The sequence below is a fragment of the Oenanthe melanoleuca genome, chromosome 3 (genome assembly GCF_029582105.1).
Source record: "Oenanthe melanoleuca isolate GR-GAL-2019-014 chromosome 3, OMel1.0, whole genome shotgun sequence".
NCBI classification, from domain to species: domain Eukaryota; kingdom Metazoa; phylum Chordata; class Aves; order Passeriformes; family Muscicapidae; genus Oenanthe; species Oenanthe melanoleuca.
Genome location: NC_079336.1, coordinates 107,915,553 through 107,933,331, shown reverse-complemented (window position 1 = coordinate 107,933,331; position 17,779 = coordinate 107,915,553). Strand labels below are relative to the sequence as shown.

Below are 17,779 nucleotides of genomic sequence, written 5' to 3'. Positions count from 1 at the left end.
ATTTTTGCTTCTATAGCTGCGATTTGACTTAAAGCAAACGAGGTCTCACAGCCTGCTCAGGCTGGCTGGGGCTCTTTCACTCGCTGGCTGAGGTGCAGAAAGCACAAATGTGTGAGGAAATTGGTTAATGAGGGTCTGCACCGGCCTTGCTCGAAGAGGTCCAGCAGGACCTCATCCCCTAACAGATATGCATTGCTCGGGCAATGTTTGCCAAGTTTTATTTTTCTCCTTCCTTAATATGCTCAACTCCAGTAAGAAACTCAAGAATTTGAACTATGTATAATTTCGGAGGCAGGGGCATTAACACTATTTACAAATTTCTGTCCAATAATGCCCTATGATGTTACATTTATTAACAGGCAACAATTCCCATCCTGACAATTTACAGTGCAAGTTCCAAGAAAGTTTCTTTATGCAGCGCAGCATTACTTTAACATTCTTTAAATATGAAGCTGATATTTAAATAGCAAATGATAGGTAACATCTCCAGAGCCAGCTGAATTTTGTAGTTGCTCAGCTCTCAGTCTGGGATAAAATGGCTACAAATACTGCATGGGGACAGGAAACAAATTTTGCAAGCAGTGGAGTCACCATGACAAAAAATAATTTGTTTTTATTTTAGATTCAGATTTCATTACTGCACTCAAACTACTACAACTGGGCTTTGAGTTATTATACAATCCAAACTGTTTCAATCAGAAACTCTAAGACTCAGTGTGCAATGATTATTATTAATAATAATTAGCTCCTTGGTTTCTTGATAGAAAAAGGCTATCAACAAGCATTTGTTTAACCACAACAAAAGTATAATTAGCTTATCCCACTTAGTAAATCTGTATGCATGCCAACTCATACCAAACTGCTACTTTTACAAAAAATTGCAATAATACAGATCATTTTTCCAGTCCTTTTTGCACAAAATTTATTTACAATGTATACATAAATGCTCCATGATGGGACTATGGAAAAAAAAAATGCACACATGACCGATGTCTTGCCCAGAAAGAAAGTCAACATATTAAAAATAAATCTTCAGTCCATGTTTTGAGCTGCATAAAACAGGAAGTGATGTACAAGGTGGTGGTTGCTGCATGGGGACAAGGATGCTCTGATGTGACAATTAGGCTTCAAATACACTGCCTTTCCGTTTCCATGCTTCCTCCTACCAGTCTCCTTAAGACACTGCCTGCAACAGCTGATTAATCATTGTTGATGACTTCAGTTTTTCCCATCCTTCCCGATTTACATCTGTTCAGGCCAATTCAAATATGGTGAGTAAATGAATTAGACATGCAAATTCACGCCCCAGGCTAGAAAGAGAGAGAGGGAGAGAGACAGGGAGAAAGGGAGAGAAAGGGAAGAAAGACGGACAGAGGAGGAGAGGGGGGGGGAGAGAGAGAGAGAGTGCGCATGGCTGAAATCCTAGGATAGAAGAAAGATTCTTCTGCCTGACATAGTTATTTTAATGCTCTAAAAATCCTGCAAATAAGCCCTTTCTGTCATTTGCAGGATAACTGTAAGGCTTCTTTTATAATGTAAGGAGGCTTCTGGAGGAAGTGAAGAGCTATGGAAACAACACACATAGTGTGGAAAAATTTCACATTTTTTTTAAAAAATCTATAAGAAACAACGTAATATGGATAACAGTATAATAGCATTTTACAATATTTCACTCTTTGTTTTCTTAATGTCTTATATAGGTATTTAGCATGTCCCCAGAAGTTGACTTCAGTTGGTATTTTCCTGCTTTTCAGGGTCCCTGTGAAGAATTGGAACGTCCCTTGGTCCAAAGCTGACGCCAAGAACTCCATAGTCATTGCAGAAAGACAATGTTTGAAATCTACCATTGCTGCAGACAACGTGTATTTCCCTTAAGCTACTGAGCATGAATGTCCATCACTTGTCCACTCACTGCTGGCTCGCCGGTATGAAGCATTGTGGGGCTTGATGCTGACATGGGCATTCCAGGGTGGGGTGGTCCTCCATGCATCATCATCGCTGGGTGGTGAGGGTGTCCAGGAATGTAGGTATGCATGGGGGGGCCATGACGCAGCTGAGCAGGATGGGGGGGCATCTGGGGCGGCGTATAGCTTGGCTGTCCCATATTCATACCCATTGGACTACCCCGAGACACATAATCCCCTGGCATACTTTGCAGCCCTGCAAAGGGAGAGAAAGAGGTGGTGGTGAGTGCGGGGCACTGGCTGCCCACATCGGGCACGGGGAGCTGGGCCCCAGCCCGGGTCAGGATTCGGAGCCATGTGCGCACGAGCGCCGCTGCCTCCGCGGAACTGGGAGTCCACGTACGGACTCACAGTGACGGCAACAGCAATGGCTTCCAGCTCAAAAAAAACCCCCAAGAACATCCTCCCCTTCCAAGTACAGAGTTTTTGGAGATGAAACAGCTTTCTGCTTTTATGGTTAGGAATGTATGCAATGGAGATGCTCCTGATCAGGAAGCATGCCAGAGGCAGAGCCAGCCTGAAGATGACTAACATCACACGGGGGGCTCTCAGGTGGGCTCCATTCCCTGTGGCCTTACTCCAGCCACCTTTGCCTCCCCACTTGTAAAAGCATGCTGGGAATACAAGGCAGAGAATCTGTGGCAGCTAGCAAGGGACTTGGGAGGAGCGATGGGTTAAATAGGTGTCAAGGTTTATCAACAGCTATTTATTTAGCTCTTGAGCCTGAGATCTTGGAATCTGTCCCAAATATTTGTGCCATTCAGAGATGCAATCCAGCAAGGACATACATCATGAACAAAGGCCGCATATGAAGCTGAAATTGATAGGATTACTAAGTATGATTGCTAAATCAAACTCATATTTTTAGACATTAAAAATATATACTTAATCAATAATTGTTATCAATTATTTCTTTACACCCCTGATCACATCTGGCTGCAAAAAAATCAGACGCGCAACTCAGTCAAACCTTTCAGTGGGTTTGGGAGAACAATAAGAAAAAAATTGGACCTAAAACAATAAAACCTCCTGCTTTCTGTGGGCCTCTGCCTTCTGCTTGGATTGCTGTAGCTGATGGGAACTGACAGGTGTATTGTTTCGGAGAGCTATAAGCTCCATAATCATCAAGGGTGAAAGGCATACGCTATTGCTAAGTAGGTTCAATTGGCTTTAGTTCTAAGTAAGAGCGCGCTGTGAATGCGCCGAACACCTTGGAATCAGGTCTCAAGGCTCTAGCAATGAATAGCTGCTTAATCTAGCCTAAAGGAACAGTTTTGAACTAATGAAAATTGCTTATAAAATATACTGTACTCACAGCTCTTTAATCAAAAAAGATGATAATATTTTTTGTAATAACCTATTAATTTAATTGGTCACGAAGCATAAAATACATCATTTAAATTTAATTGACCCAGAAACTAAGAAACAATATTTAAATTAACTAAGCTAGAAATTTTCATGATGAGGTAATAAGGCTATTGCATTCCCAAGCTCAGAGGAATGTTTTCACAGCTAATTGTTAAAACTTAGTTTTGACTTGGGCTCAGAGAAGACTACTACGAAATACACTTGCCCTGGGTAACTTCAAACCCTATGCTAATATAGACTGGGGGCACAACAGAGATGCTGAAATAACTCTTTTAACTCCAGAAAGAGAGCAAGAGAAACAGAATCAGGCACCATTTAAACACGGTAGCAAGTGTCTTGGTGTTTCAAACCACTTTACTATTAAAAAAAAAAAAAAACAAACCCCAAAAATTTGTATAATGTATTTTCTCCTAGAAAAAGACAAGAGGGGAAAAAAAAAACTGGGACAGTTTTTCCAGGCTTCCTTTGCAAGGCCTGCCACTGAAGATTGCATTAATGATCTCTATTTTTGTATACTGAATAAGTCAAATCCATTTGTCACACTGCAAGTGATGGCATACTTAATTTGGATATAGTCAATTAGCCTGGGCTAAGCTCCATAGCCTGCTGCGCACACCTCTATTTTGTATTCTCTCTTTTTCCTTTGCCACACGTAATCCCATTATGATGGACAGACAAAGAGAAATAAACTTGAAAAAAAAAAAAAAAAATCAAAGTTTCGTCCACTGCTTTCCAAAATGCAACTAAGTGAAGCTGCTGGGTTTTGCTTGCTTTTTTTTTGTTTTTTTTTCCCTACCCCATGAGAAGTCTCTGTTTGGCTTTTTTGGTGTCTTGCAGGTTAGCGGGAGAAATGTAACTCATGCATCAACTGCGGTTAGACAGATTTATGACACTTTGGGGACATGCTCTTTCCTCTCCCTGTGCTGCTGCAGACCGCTTACATTTTGCAAATCAGTCTGTTGCCAAGACGACAGGCTCCCCCACCTCCCTGGCTGCTCCTTGTTTTGTCATGTGCTCGGGGATGGATAATAGCATCAATGTATGGCGGCGTTGATGTACGGCAGCGTCAATGTACGGCGCGCGCGCGCACGGGGGGTTTGGGAGCTTGGAAAGCTTGAGCTGAACCAGAGGGAGAGAAAACCCAAAGGAGCCCAGGCGTAGGATGGATGGATGGAAAGGAAGGAACAAGCATGAGGCTATGGGCAGGGAGAACATAGGGAAATGCAAGAAGACAAATATCCCTCGGACAAAGTGAGAACAAAGACCTCGTTTGTACTTACTTCCCCCTGGCTTTGCCATTGGTTACCTAGGTGAAGGTTACATGTAGTGCCACTGCCCCTCCATGCCCATATTCATGCCCATTCCACTCATAGGTCCTAGAGGGAGATAAAAATCCAAGAAGATGCCAGAAAATGAGCAAAGTCAACAGATAGTGCCAAAAGCCCCTATCCAAAACACAGCACGGCAGAGGGTCCAGGACTGCTCGAGCAAGGAGATGCCCGGTTTCCCTCGGTGGTGTGGAAGGCAGGCAGAAGAAAGGTGAGGCAAGGCAGGCAGCTGGGACGGTGGCAGAGGGTGGAGGTGTGTTTACCTGTGGTGGGGCGACCGAGGCCACCCGTGGGTGGCGATTCTGTCCCAGGTGCTTACCTGGTGCTCGGATGCCCATGTGCTGCTGGCCGTCCATCACGAAACCTCCCATTGGCTGCCCATCGGGGTTATAGGGTGTTCCTTGACTTACTGGAAAGGTCCAGAACATTTCTTTTTAGCAACAGCCAATATGGTCATCTCTTCTCACAGCATCAAGACACAATCCCCCCACCCACGGGCTATTGATGCCGGCTCTAAAAAGAGGGGAAAACATCTACTGTGCGAATTTAGCGGTTGATCTAAGAAGTGTACTTAGTTTTGGCTTAATTTTCTTCTGCAAGTTTGGAAATGAAGTCAGCAAACTGAAATCTTGAGACATGCGGAGCCCCGGCTCCAGCTGCTGCCGCTGCTGACGTCAATGCAAAAACCTGTATAGGAGCTGGATTTTACGGCTGGAATAGTCACACTGAAATCTCAGTGTGTTAAATTACACCCTTGTGCCTTCAAAGGGCAGGACCTGAACACATCCATGCCATTTATGTCTAATGACAAATAATCAAATGTACTTGAAGAGGAAGTGTGTCCTAAAGGCATCTTGGACTACGATGGATTTGGAGAATTTGGCAGTGAGACTCGGAAAACAAAACCAACTGGGAGTAACGGGCTATGATAATCATTGATGGTAAATAGCCACAGAGAGCTGCGAACCATGACCCCAGATAGAACCAACATGTGGAAACTTTAACTCTTTTAAAAAAATAGAAATAAACACCCCCAAAGTAATCAGCAAATGTTCAGCAATCCCAAAAGAAGAGCTAAGGGACAAAAGGACCCTATACAAGTACCACTACCTGAACTGGAGGTTTTCACTGTACATTAAAAGTGGGCTTCAGAAGTAAGCTGGCTTGGGTTATTAAAGCACATAAAGCTCTACCTCATCGAATGTCTTTGAACTTTACTGAGTCCCACAAGTGATTCTGACCCCTTTGCCCTTTTGACAGGTAATAAAGTTTACAGCAATTCCACACCAAGCCATGCACTGGGGAGTGGTCACAGCAGTAGAAAGAGCTGGGAAGGAAAACTCCAAACAACTACTTAAAAAATAAAGAATAATTTGGATCGTGTATGGAAGTCCGGCCATGAAATGGAACATTCTAGTTTCCCTTTTTGAATTTTCCATGTCTTTTTCCCCCAAAATGATTAGAGTCATGATGAAAGAAAACTGGTTGTATTTTAATTGTCAGTCACTTCCAGCATTCATTTCTCATTTATTTATCGGGTACTGGACCTCCTGGTGCATGGCTTGAGGATGGCTCTTGCCTGTGTGACTTAATACAGTTACTTTTGGGGACTTGCCTGCTCGATTGGACTGGTCTATCATGGGCTGAACTATTCTTCTTCTAGCATTAATAAACCTGCAAGAAAAAAGAGGAAAACAAGTGGTTAGGGAAGGGATGTCTTCCACCCATCCCCAAGCCCTCTCGTCCTACTGTGGTGCTCTCCATCAGGCTGCATGGGGATGCAAATACTGCTAAACCTCTAACCCTGATGACCTTTGAGAGCACAACCTTGGGGTTTCCAAGCTGATTTATGTTTGCCTGCTTTTTACCACAGACGGACACTTCCATTTCATCTTTTCATGGGGGGAATTAGCCAAGTTTTCATGAAACAATGCCAGCAACGCTCTTCCTATACAGAATGGGGCACCAAAAAAACAAAAACGTGGGAAGCCAGCGAGATGCTCGTCAGGGCATCTGCTACCTCTCCCCTCATTAGTGTCAATTCTGCCTTATGTCCTTTGACTTCTTTTTCTAAATTTTTTCTTTATCAAAACCTGTCCCTACCTCCTGCAAACCTAATTCCCTTTTAATGCCCACTATTAAGATAATGAACTGTGATGGCAGAACCCCATCAAATGAGGGAACGTCTGGACTTTTATCACCACTAAGTCACACTGTTGGGGACTTCAGAGCCATGCATTCCTCCTAGCCATTTCTTGGTGGGCTTTTCCCCCCCCCTCTCTTTATGCAAAGTCTGAGGGGGTCAAGGCGAGGTCATAGCTTTACAGTAATTGAATTTATAATCCTGTTTTCTCCAGCTAGGCCTGACCATTTACAGCAAACATCTTGTTAAACTGTAATTACTGGACTACTGAAAATTCCCCCCTGAACAATGAAAAAAAGATCTTTGGAAACAACAAAAAAAAGGAGGTAGAGTAATTTTTTAAAAATAGCTATCTGCAACTCCACTCTTTGTGTTTTTGTAGCTCTTCGCTTCAGTTAGCCCTGCAATGCTTATTTGGAAATACTCAAAATAATTTGGAGCAAAACATAAGAAGGAGATAGATCACAAATACCCTGGTCTCCGCATAGTGCTGAAATCAGGAGGCTGGGAACCATGCCTGGGAACCTGTCTGAATGAAGACCATTTGAAGAATCTCTCTTGAGGTTTCACTCAGCAGAAAGTTTACTTAAAATCCATTTGGAAAAAATCTCCATTGAGACTTAGTCACGGCAAAGCTGCATAATCAGACTTTGCGCTCTTTGTGAGAGAGAAAAAGAATAATAAAAGTATGCATGCCACAATATTTACTAGCAGAGGAAGAAGTGTGAGTGTGGGCTAAATCACAGCACACTTGTAAAATGGGATAGGAAAGTCCACAAAGGAATACTTGATGCTTGTTTTCACTGCCTTTGCTTGTGGTGGCTTAGCAGGAGTTCTCCTACCACAGAGATAAAGCCACCAGGATCTTTCCATGGGAATCAGCTCTGCCCACCCATTTGCCTACACCAGAGGGGAGAAGAATAGCAAGCCACTGCCCCATGCTGTTTCTTTTGCCCTCATCAAAGACCAGCATAGTGACTTCAGACTCCTCCTATCTCCCATTCTCCACTGACACCCATTACCCAAACTCCTGCAAATTTTAATCAAGATGTTGAGTCTTTATCAAACCTGTCTTGAGAAAATGGGCTCAAAGGCACCAAACCTGGGTGCCAGTCTGGGAACCTTACACCTGAACTAGGTCGTGTTTTGTCAGCAACAGTATTGGATCAATTTTTCTACACATTTCCAATAAACACCCTGCTTCAACTCCAGCAAACAGTGTTGCAAATCAGTTTATCATTATCTTGTACAAACCATGAAAATTAGAATCATGTGAGCAGAAGGTTAGACTAATTCTCCTTTCTCATTATAACCACAGGTGTAGCACAAACACCATGTGAAATAAGCAATTAAAAAAAATCGGTTTTTTTCCCCCATTAGCTGCCTTAGCTCCATGACCAATTAGAAAATTGTTTAATATCTGTAATCTGCATTTGCAGAAAGCAATTTTCACAGTAACTCTTCGAAGTAAAACACCACAAAACCCTAGTGCCTCAGCCATTTCTTTTTGTGAGTCTGGCAAGGGTCTTGCTGTATTTACTCCATCCTTCTCCTGCCTCACTGCTAGGACCTGGTAGTGTGGCAGGAGGAGAGGGGTAGCTGTGAGAGTGGTCACCAAAATAACTTTTATTCCAAATAAATGTTGAGCAACATTAGGCAACCTCAACCTTCACGACTTTTTCTTCCATCTCCTCCAAACTACAAGCATTTTTAAGATGAAGGGGGTTGTGCCTCAAAATAATAAACTGGACTATATATAGTATAGTTTATATACTAATATACTAGAATAAACTATATATCTAGAGTTTACCAATAATTACCCACAAGACATGCCTATGGTAAAACATAACCTCACCAGTTTGCCCCACACTGTTTTTTGGGATATTCTGCTTTAAGAACATTTTACATATAGGTACTTAACAGTTATCTTCTTCTTACGCACTCATGTAAGTATTTTCTATAAGTAGCAATTCTGCCAAACAGCTCAGTGTTTGGATGTCTTTGGGGGGAATTCAGACACAAGAACATTTTCCTTCTGGGCAAAGTAATAAAATTACATTCTTGCTCCTCCCACTAGAAGTCAAACGGAGGTCAGCTCCCCATCCTTGTATCTGTTTAAATAAACTGGTCCAGCTGTTTGTTTCCAGGATGCCCTTTAACCTTCTGTCCCATCCTCCCTGCCTTTGTAACACAACGCTTTACTTTGCATTATAGTAGACTCCAAACCACTATGCATTCAAAAAAAAAAAAAAAAAGAAAAAAAAAAAAGAAGAAAGCATTCACTTTCAAGTTTCTTTCTGCATCCCAAACCTGGAATTCGTAAGAGTCTATCAGATTAAAACAATTAACGTAGCTTGCCTTGAGAGAGCACAATGCAGGCTGTGATGTTTATAAATCACATTTGAGAACTCTTTGCAAGCAAAACTGCGAATTAGCTGTTGCTGCAGAAATATAAAGCCATGTGGTTAATTTCTTCATACTTCCAGGTTTTTTTTTCTTTGAGGGAAGGGCCAGGATCTTTTGATCACTCTTTGAATTTCTAAGTGTCAGGCTGATTTGAACATCAGCAAAAATGATGGAACAGAAAAGCTAACAGGAATATTCTTCCTTCCCCTTTTCTCAAATGCTCATATTCATCTATCTAAATCACTCTAATCTTTAAAAATTCAGAAAAGTCAGGACCTAAGAAAGGTATTTGCATACTAACTACTACTGAAATAGAGTGTTATCAAAATACAATTTAGCATAAAACTTAAGACAGATGTACAGCCTTACTCATGTGAGTAAAGACCCAACTGGGCTCAAAGCCTTGCATGAAGTATCTTTCCCTACACCAGTGCTCTGTGTTATGCTTGCTCTGATGAGGAAGGGATTCTTTTGGTTTGAGTTTTTTGCCGCCAAAGAATTGGATCAATAGTGGCACAACGATATAATTTCCCTCAGTGTATAAGTTGTACTCAGCAAAGTGATACCTTGGGCTGCCTTTTTTTGCCCCCTTCCTCCTTTTTTTTTGTTTTGTTTTGCTTTGTTTGTTTTGTTTTGTTTTGTAAGGGGAAGGATCTGGCATGGAAAAAAACATTTGAACAGTTGGGCAAACACAGAAGTTTGAAGTATTCCCTAATTTTTTCAAGTTAACTTTTCCTTGTTCTTTTCAGACACATGGGATTGCCCTTTCTGCCATGTTCCAAATAGCAAGAAGAACCCAGCAATTCCACCTGCATAATCCTAAAGAGGAAGAGGAAACCCTCTTTTCTCCCATTTGCATTTTACTAGGATGTTTTCTCTTAGGCTTCCTGCCTGGGGTCTGTCTCCAGAGGTCACGGGCAGACTCCCTGGCTGGTGCATCGCTGGTCCCACGGGTGAGCTCCAGCCCCAGCCCCGGGGACGCAGCAATCTGCACTCTGACCTTCAGCTTGGCGGCCCTCGCTGCCACGCACAAGTTTTGTTTCTTCTCAGCAAGAGGCTGCATGGCTGGTGATGACAAAAGACTTATTTTAGTTGGAAATTGCCTACAATAATAGCAGCCAGAGAGCAAGGATTTTCAGAGGGTCACCAAACCCTCGGAAAGGCACAGCTCGCTAAGGTTCAGGTTACAGCCCAAGTGACATTTTCCGCACAGATCTGTTCTTCCTCCTTTCCCCTTGTATTTCACTTCTGTTGAGTGAATAAAACAAGACCTTCCTCTGCTGTCACAAATTTCCAAAGTCACCTTTGCTCAAGAATAGACAGAGTGATTGTGGGGACTTCCAATTTGCAGACTTTGAATGAAATTTTCCAGGACCAGCTGTCTGAAAGGAGATGCTGAGACTTCGTGGTCTATTTAATTTTTCTCTGCCCCCAGCCCTTCGAAATGAGGAGAGTTTCACACCATTACTGACTTCTGCTACTTGGAGTCACAGGCTGCTCCCTCTCAATATTGTCCCAAAGCACTGCATGCCAGAAGTCTGTGTTTCACTAGCAGAGCCAAGAAATTCCCCAAAATCTCTCTGCCTCATTTTCTCCTTGAGCTCCTTTTAGCAAACCAGGCGAAAGAATGAGGAAGCCCACATTACCTACAAACCCCAGTGCTAAAATGTCTCATGCCCCTCTGAAGAAAAACAGTATCCCTCTTGACAACAAAACAAATCATCATTTTTACAACAGATGCCAAAGTAAAGGTAGCACTTCAAACTGGCAAATAATTCACTTGTAAAACCAGTTGCACTCTTTTCTGCACAGTGAGATCCCTCACTTATACAGCGGCAAAACAACATTCTCTATTCAGCACTTAATTCCTCAACGCTTAACAGGTTTATCTCTAATAAAACCAATTTAAATGGAAAGTGTGCTATAAACCAAGATTATTACACTTCAGTAACCACTTTATTCCTTATTTTAACATATTTTCATTTTTTTCTCTATGTTTGTTTTCCAGAGATTTTTAAGAGTCAGTTAAAGAAAAGAAAAGAAACATACAAACACAGAAATTATTTCACTGAATACTTTCAAATGTTTCAAAAACAGCCTTGAAAATAGAAAGCTGCCTCTGTAATTATGAGCAGAAAAAATAACTGCAGACTTTCGAATGGTAATCACATCTTTCCATCCCTAAAATGAGAAATAAATGTTAAAAGAGTGCTTACTGCTGTTATTAGAAAGTTCTGATCCTGAAGTCGGTTAGTGAGCTTAATGACCTGTAACTGCCGTCATTAGCAATCCACGCTCTCTGTACTCCCTTTATTTGTAAAGAAAAAAAAATCCAAGACACTCAAGAAACTTCATTCAATTTAAAGTCAAACCTTATGAAATCATGTTTGGCAACTTTTCTTGGTTTCTCCTCCTCCTCCGAACCAAAGACAGTTCAGGACTGCAATACATCATTTACAACACTAAATGGAGGTAGGGAGGGAAGAGAGTAAAAGGGCTGCTCACCGCCCACTCCAGACACGTGATATTGGAATACACTCCAAACGCAGGGAGCCCATCCATCAGGAGCATCAGAAAGGTCTCCTGCAAACTCTCCTCTTCCTCCCTCCTCTGCTGGCACAGCACCAGTGCAAAGGACTGTATATAGGGCTGAGGGGTGTAGCTGGAGAGTGAATTAAATAAAATACTATGCAAAACCTAGTGATGAAAAACCACTAATTAGCTGACAAATTTGATGTAAAGCACTAATGAAAGCCATGTGTGGTTCTGCAATTTAGTTTTAAAAATAGCTTCTGACTTCAAGCATTACTATGTGACCCCACCAATGGATTCATGTTGTGCATTCAGAAAAGTTGCTTTCAAGCAGGAGAGTGCTATCAAATCTCTCCCCAAGCCAAGTCTGCTAATGCAGGGAGCATATCGAGGGCAAAAATAGAAAGCAGAGAGATGAGATCAGGTATGTGCTCCTTGTAAGAGAGCTGGCTATGCCCTACAGTCTGGCTGGCCCAGCATGCACCAGCTCTACCTTTGGCCACCTCCCCTTCTCCCCATCCCTTAAACTTGGGAGCTGGGCATCTGTTACAGTGCCTCACCACCCTCACAGGGAAGAATTCCTTCCTGATATCTAATCTAACCTCATCCCTTTGTCAATTAAAAGCTACCCCCCCATCCTATCAGTACCAGACCCATGGGACGAAAGGCAGACATGGTGAGTGCCTTGGGGGGGCAGTGAGCCTGGTGGTGGCCTGTCCTCTGGACACAGAAGGGATGGTTGGTGGCTTTCTATTGAGCTGGGACCTTCAAGCACCTGGCCCTGCTTCTCCCTTGGCCCAAAAGCTCCCTTAGCTCCATCTCTCTGCAGATGGCTGTGGCTGCTTGAGGAGTCTTTCCAGAAGAAAGCTGGGCAGCAAACAATCCCGGTCTTGCAAAATTTTGCCTGTTCCTCAGCAGGATGGAGCTAAGGCCTATTTCTATTTGTTTGGCTAGCTCTAAATGAAAATTATGGAAGGGACGACTTGCTGGGGAAGAGTGAGGAGCCCTTGTGCCTAGGGAAGGGCTCCCTGAAAATATGCCTCCCTGCTCTGCCCATCTCCTGTGCTTTTCTACATCACAGATGAGCTGCTGTTGGCCTTTCTGGTATGTTCTCCTTCTCCTGCTCCCCTCCTCCCATCAATATATTCCCCTAAAAAGAGCTTAGCCAACATGGAACATTTCCAGTGAAAATCCAATTCCAGTATCCAGGCGTCTTTCCAGCGATGCCAGGGAGTCCGAGCAGTGTTGCAGGTCTTGGCTGCACTGGGGAGAACTCTCAGCAACCTCATTCCCTGACACCACAATTCCCTCGGGGTGCAAAGCAGATGTAAACTCGCCCTCAGCAGCCAGATGATGTAAGGGGAAATCTTTACATGGCAAAGCGCCAGCGGAGCTGACCTCCCATCTCTTCCCTGCTCCTAAATCCCAGCGCAGCTGTACTTGCTGATCTCCATGTGCCACAATTAGCCTTTAAGGAATATGGCAAGGATTCATGTAGGAAAGCAGTACTAAGGCTGCTCTGACTCCTGCCTGGGACAGCACTGGCCCCCACAAAGCACTGTGGTTGGGTACACAACCTGCTGGCAGACAAAATCTTGCCTCCCACAAAAACACTTGTAACAAAGGGTTACGCAGGCTCTCTGAGAGCCTTGAGAGCAGCCCAGGCTGAGATACACATCTCCCAGCCTGGTGTTTTTGCACATCTCTGAGAAGCGCCTGAATATCAACTCCCCATCTGATCCTTCAGGAGAACTTCTCCGGACTCTGTAGCTTGGGTCCTGATCTGGTGCACGCCAGCAGTGCAACCCAGCAGCTTTTCTTCAGCAGATCATGTCAAATCAACAAATCAAGCTCCATTTGATGGCAGGGATTAAGCTGGGAATGGATGAGAACTGATAGTAAAATACTGGCTATATCTTTGAAAACATTCCTCCCTATTTCAGCAATTTAATGTCCTCTATCTACTCAGCATAACCTCTTTTTTTAGGGGAATGTAGAGCTTCTGAGAAGTGCTTGCATGTTCTCTGAGCTTTTTCATGACATACAAGTGTTCTAAACACAGGGCGTCCTCCTTGAGGTCTAAGGTTTTTCCATACACCAGATTGTGAGCCTTGTCCAAACAGCTTTTTTTCTGTTCCCTCCCTCCCCACCCCACATACAGCATGGGATTTGGAAGCTGTGCCTTGTCCTTCAGCCCAAGCAAAAGAAGAGAGGCTGCTCCCACATGTGGCTGCTGGTTAAAGTATGTTCCCACTCACTGAAGGATGTGAGAAAGGACCTGTCTATGTTCCTGGATGAATCCCTTCATCCTCCTCACCCCCAAAAGGCAATGGAGTATGGAGTAACTCCATACCCAGTCACCCCACATCAGCTCCTGCCTTTGGGAGAAAACACTCTCAGGACCCTCAAAGAGAAAACATACGGAAGTCCTATATGGGACCTGCACATGAAAAAGGCTTTGACATCATTCTGGTTTACACCCCAAGACACTGGTTTGGGGTGTTGAGGAAAGTTTCATTCCTGTGGTTGTGTCTTCCCCACCACAATCAAGACTACAAATACAGGCACATTGATGTATTTTCTGTGATGTGGGCACCTGAAAAACTGGTTTGAATTCTTTTTTCCTTTTTTTGTTCACTCCCCAGAAACCACAAAAGATACAACTCTGAGTCACAGCCAACCTGAAAAACAACCCCACACTTCTGAACAAACTCTCCAAGCCCCAAGACATCCCACTTCAAAACATTGTTTTCTAACCACTACTAATAGCCTACTTTGTAATCTACTTTATCTAAACATAATTTCCTATTAAGTGAAGTGATTCATTTTGCTTATAATCCTACTACTGACAGCATTATATTCAGGGCAGAAGAAAAGACTACCTCGGAAAACAACAAAACACACACAGGGAAGTCAGAGGAATGTCAAAGAGTAAAAGAATTTGTGAGACCAGACAGAGAAAGCTTAGGGATCAGCCCCCAGATGATACAAACCACCTTTGAGAAGTCAGACATCTCTGGAATAAATCTGAATTCAAAAGCAGCTATTGGTATTGAGCTTTATCCTTAGCCAAAAATGACACAAGACTACAGTGCCTGGGCAAGAGAAAAAAATAACCCATGAAACTGTTACATGACCTAGATTTCATTGAACAACTGTGGAAGCAGTATTTTTTCAGCATCTGCTGCCATTTCTTTTATTTTTGAAAAGTCAAAGAAAAGCAGAATCCTGGTTGGTGCTTAGGCTGTTGTAGCCAGCTATGCATCACACCAAAATCATTCCATGGTAGGCAGGGCAAAACATGCCCTTGAAAGCACATCCTCACCCTGCCCCTCTGGCTCATTTTTGAGAAGAGAAAACTGATTTAACCAACAAAAAGGCAACTTTTGCCCCATTTTTACTATTTCAGGCTGATTTTTGAATCAGGCAGTTTGTTTTTATGCAGGTAGGTGCAGCCTGGAGCAAGCGTCTGATTTAAGTGCAAGAGAGAGTCTCCGAGGGCACCTTTCTCCACGTGTTGGTGTTTCAGTGTGTGAGGGTTCATCACTCTACGCTAATCTCAACAACTGCTGACACACAATAGGTGGAGATCAGGTCTGTGCAAGCCTAAAATACCAGAAAGGCAAACTATATGTAAAACACACTTCATAGACCAAAGTCTGATTTGCAAAGCAATGACAAGCCATTACTCTCCTCTTCTGTTTTTTGTTTTGTTTTTTGTTTGTTTTTTTTTTTTTTTTTAATATATTGAGAGCATGCAATTTTTAAAATATATATCAAGGATATCTCTTGTACTAAAAAGAAACCAAGACATGAGAACTGTATTTACAGAGACAGTGCAAAGCTCTCCCCTTGCTTCCAATGCAGCATTTCCACAACACAATAGTGTCCTGAATTGGTATTTTTTAAAAGCCAAACTCTTGTTTTGAGATAGTGCACACCCGAATCTCAGTATTTTAACATAAGAAGAAGCAAGCAAAGAATTCTGACCTCTACCCCAATCTTCAGAGCAAACCTAGAGCAGGAGAGGAGAAAAAAAGGCAAGTGGCAAATGTTTGCATGGTGCTATTTCATCTTATTTCCCTGGCACCTGACATACATTTGTTACAGAACATTAACACACCAACTAAAAAACCGTTTGTTGAGTACAAGTTCACCCCAGAAGAGGGGAAAGAGGCTTTTTCTTGGCTGCATATTAACCTTTTGCTAGTCAAGACAATTGTCAGGTAAACTCCGCACTGTCTGATGCTCTGCGGTGGGAACCAACCTTACTTCCTCTCAAAAAAACATCTGTGTCACTAAAATAATACCAGGTTTTGGGGGTTTTTTTGCTCAGTGCTGGGTGTCACTAATTAGTCTGAGAGCTTGGGCAAAAAAAGCTCATATTTGCTTTTGAAATAAATGGTGTTTCCTTTGCTGGTTTTCCCCAGTCTGAATCCAGGGGCTGTCACAGCAATGGTTAAAAACATCTTCCCTTGGTGCTCCTGAATGGGACGACCTCTTTGTTTAGGGGCAATTTGTGGGGTGTGGAGACTGACAAGTCTGGACTGAGCAAGAAACCCAGGGTCTATTAGGTCTCAGTCTTCTCCCTCACCTGAAGTCCTGGAGGCCAAGAGGAGCATTTCCCCAAGAAAACTCTTTACTCACCTCCTCTGAGCACCTGACCCCTTTGGAAAAACGGCCATGGCAAAACTGTACCACTACTCCTTAAATCGAGTCACCAAACCCCACATGTTTGAACCACTGTCCTGTACTTTTAAATGGCTGTACTGAACTAAAAAAGGAAATTCCAGCACAAAATCCAATGATCCAACAGTACCTGATGGCTCTACTACATTCACAGCTCTTCCCCCTGTAAGCTATTTGTTCAGCTTTTCTAATAATACCTTGACTGCCTGGCAGCTCTCCAGGGCTGTCTAAGGCTATATGCAAGCCAAACATTATTTTTTCATCTGATTTCAATATTTTCTTATGAGTAACTGTACAGGATTTTACCTAGTGAGTATTCCTGATTGCTGTAATTTAAGAACAGAAAAATAGACTACAGATGTAATATTATTATTACAATTGGCATTCAAGGTGAAAGGCATAACAATTAGCTAAGACTTAGTGAAAACATAAATGCAAAAATCTGCTTGAAAAATCCAGCACATGGTACATTTAGAACAGCTAATTTACCGCACACATTCTGAACTGCTCAAACGATGTAACAATTCACCCAGCAAGATACTTTTAAAAATAGTTTTCTTGGTGTTTTGAGGGTGTTTTCTTGGAGGGGAATGATTTTCATACCACAAACACCTACTGTCTTATTCTCTGGAATATCAAACAATATTTATTTGTAAAACCCAAAACATATATTCTTTCTTATTCCTATTTTTTTCTTGCTTTTGCATGTTTTCCCACTAGCAGAACAATGTTTAAATAACAACTATATTCTACATATATACTCTACACTCTATATAATTCTATTCTATTCTATTCTATTCTATTCTATTCTATTCTATTCTATTCTATTCTATTCTATTCTATTCTATTCATAATTCTATATATATATTCCATTCTATTCTATATATATTCTATATATATTTTATAATCACACAGAAGAGAAAAGTAAATTTTCTCCAAAATCTGATGTTTAGGTTCATATTGCTGAAGTTGAGAGGATAATTTGTGAATGCTTTAACATTTACAAGTAAATAAGTACTTGTATTTACTATATCTGATTACTGAGAAAAGTATTTGTTATGTTCTTACACAGACTCAAATTGCATCTTGACCTTTTCTCATTTAATCTGTTTACTGAAACAAAAGCAGTAATAGATACATCTGAAAATAAGCAGATATTTTATTCTCCAAGGACTAAAAATCCCTGCATGCGATGTGCTCGGCAAATCAAGTATCTTCCCTTCTTATTGTAGTCTACAATTTGGTAGGCAACAGGGGTGAAAATCCAACCCTGCATATAGGACCAGCACCTGCTTTTGCTATGCTCCCTCCCTGCTGGCCTCCTCCCCCACTTACACCCTAAAAATAGT

The 17,779-nt window shown here is 42.2% G+C and overlaps 1 protein-coding gene across 4 annotated transcripts in view; it reads right to left on the bottom strand.

Annotated features, from left to right (window-relative positions):
• Nucleotides 1-593: 593 nt before the first annotated feature.
• Nucleotides 594-17,779, bottom strand: part of MEIS1 (Meis homeobox 1) — a 108,970-nt gene continuing 91,784 nt past the window's right edge. For 3 of the 4 annotated variants that reach the window (XM_056487337.1, XM_056487338.1, XM_056487336.1), the window contains exons 10-12: nt 6,272-6,334; nt 4,980-5,065; nt 594-2,160 (exon numbers count right to left, since the gene is read on the bottom strand). In XM_056487337.1, coding sequence (XP_056343312.1) covers nt 1,877-2,160; nt 4,980-5,065; nt 6,272-6,334 — 433 coding nt within the window. In that variant the 3' untranslated portion in view covers nt 594-1,876. Of the gene's footprint in view, nt 2,161-4,612; nt 4,709-4,979; nt 5,066-6,271; nt 6,335-17,779 lie in introns of all 4 variants that reach the window. The other variant, XM_056487339.1, reaches the window with a different exon arrangement.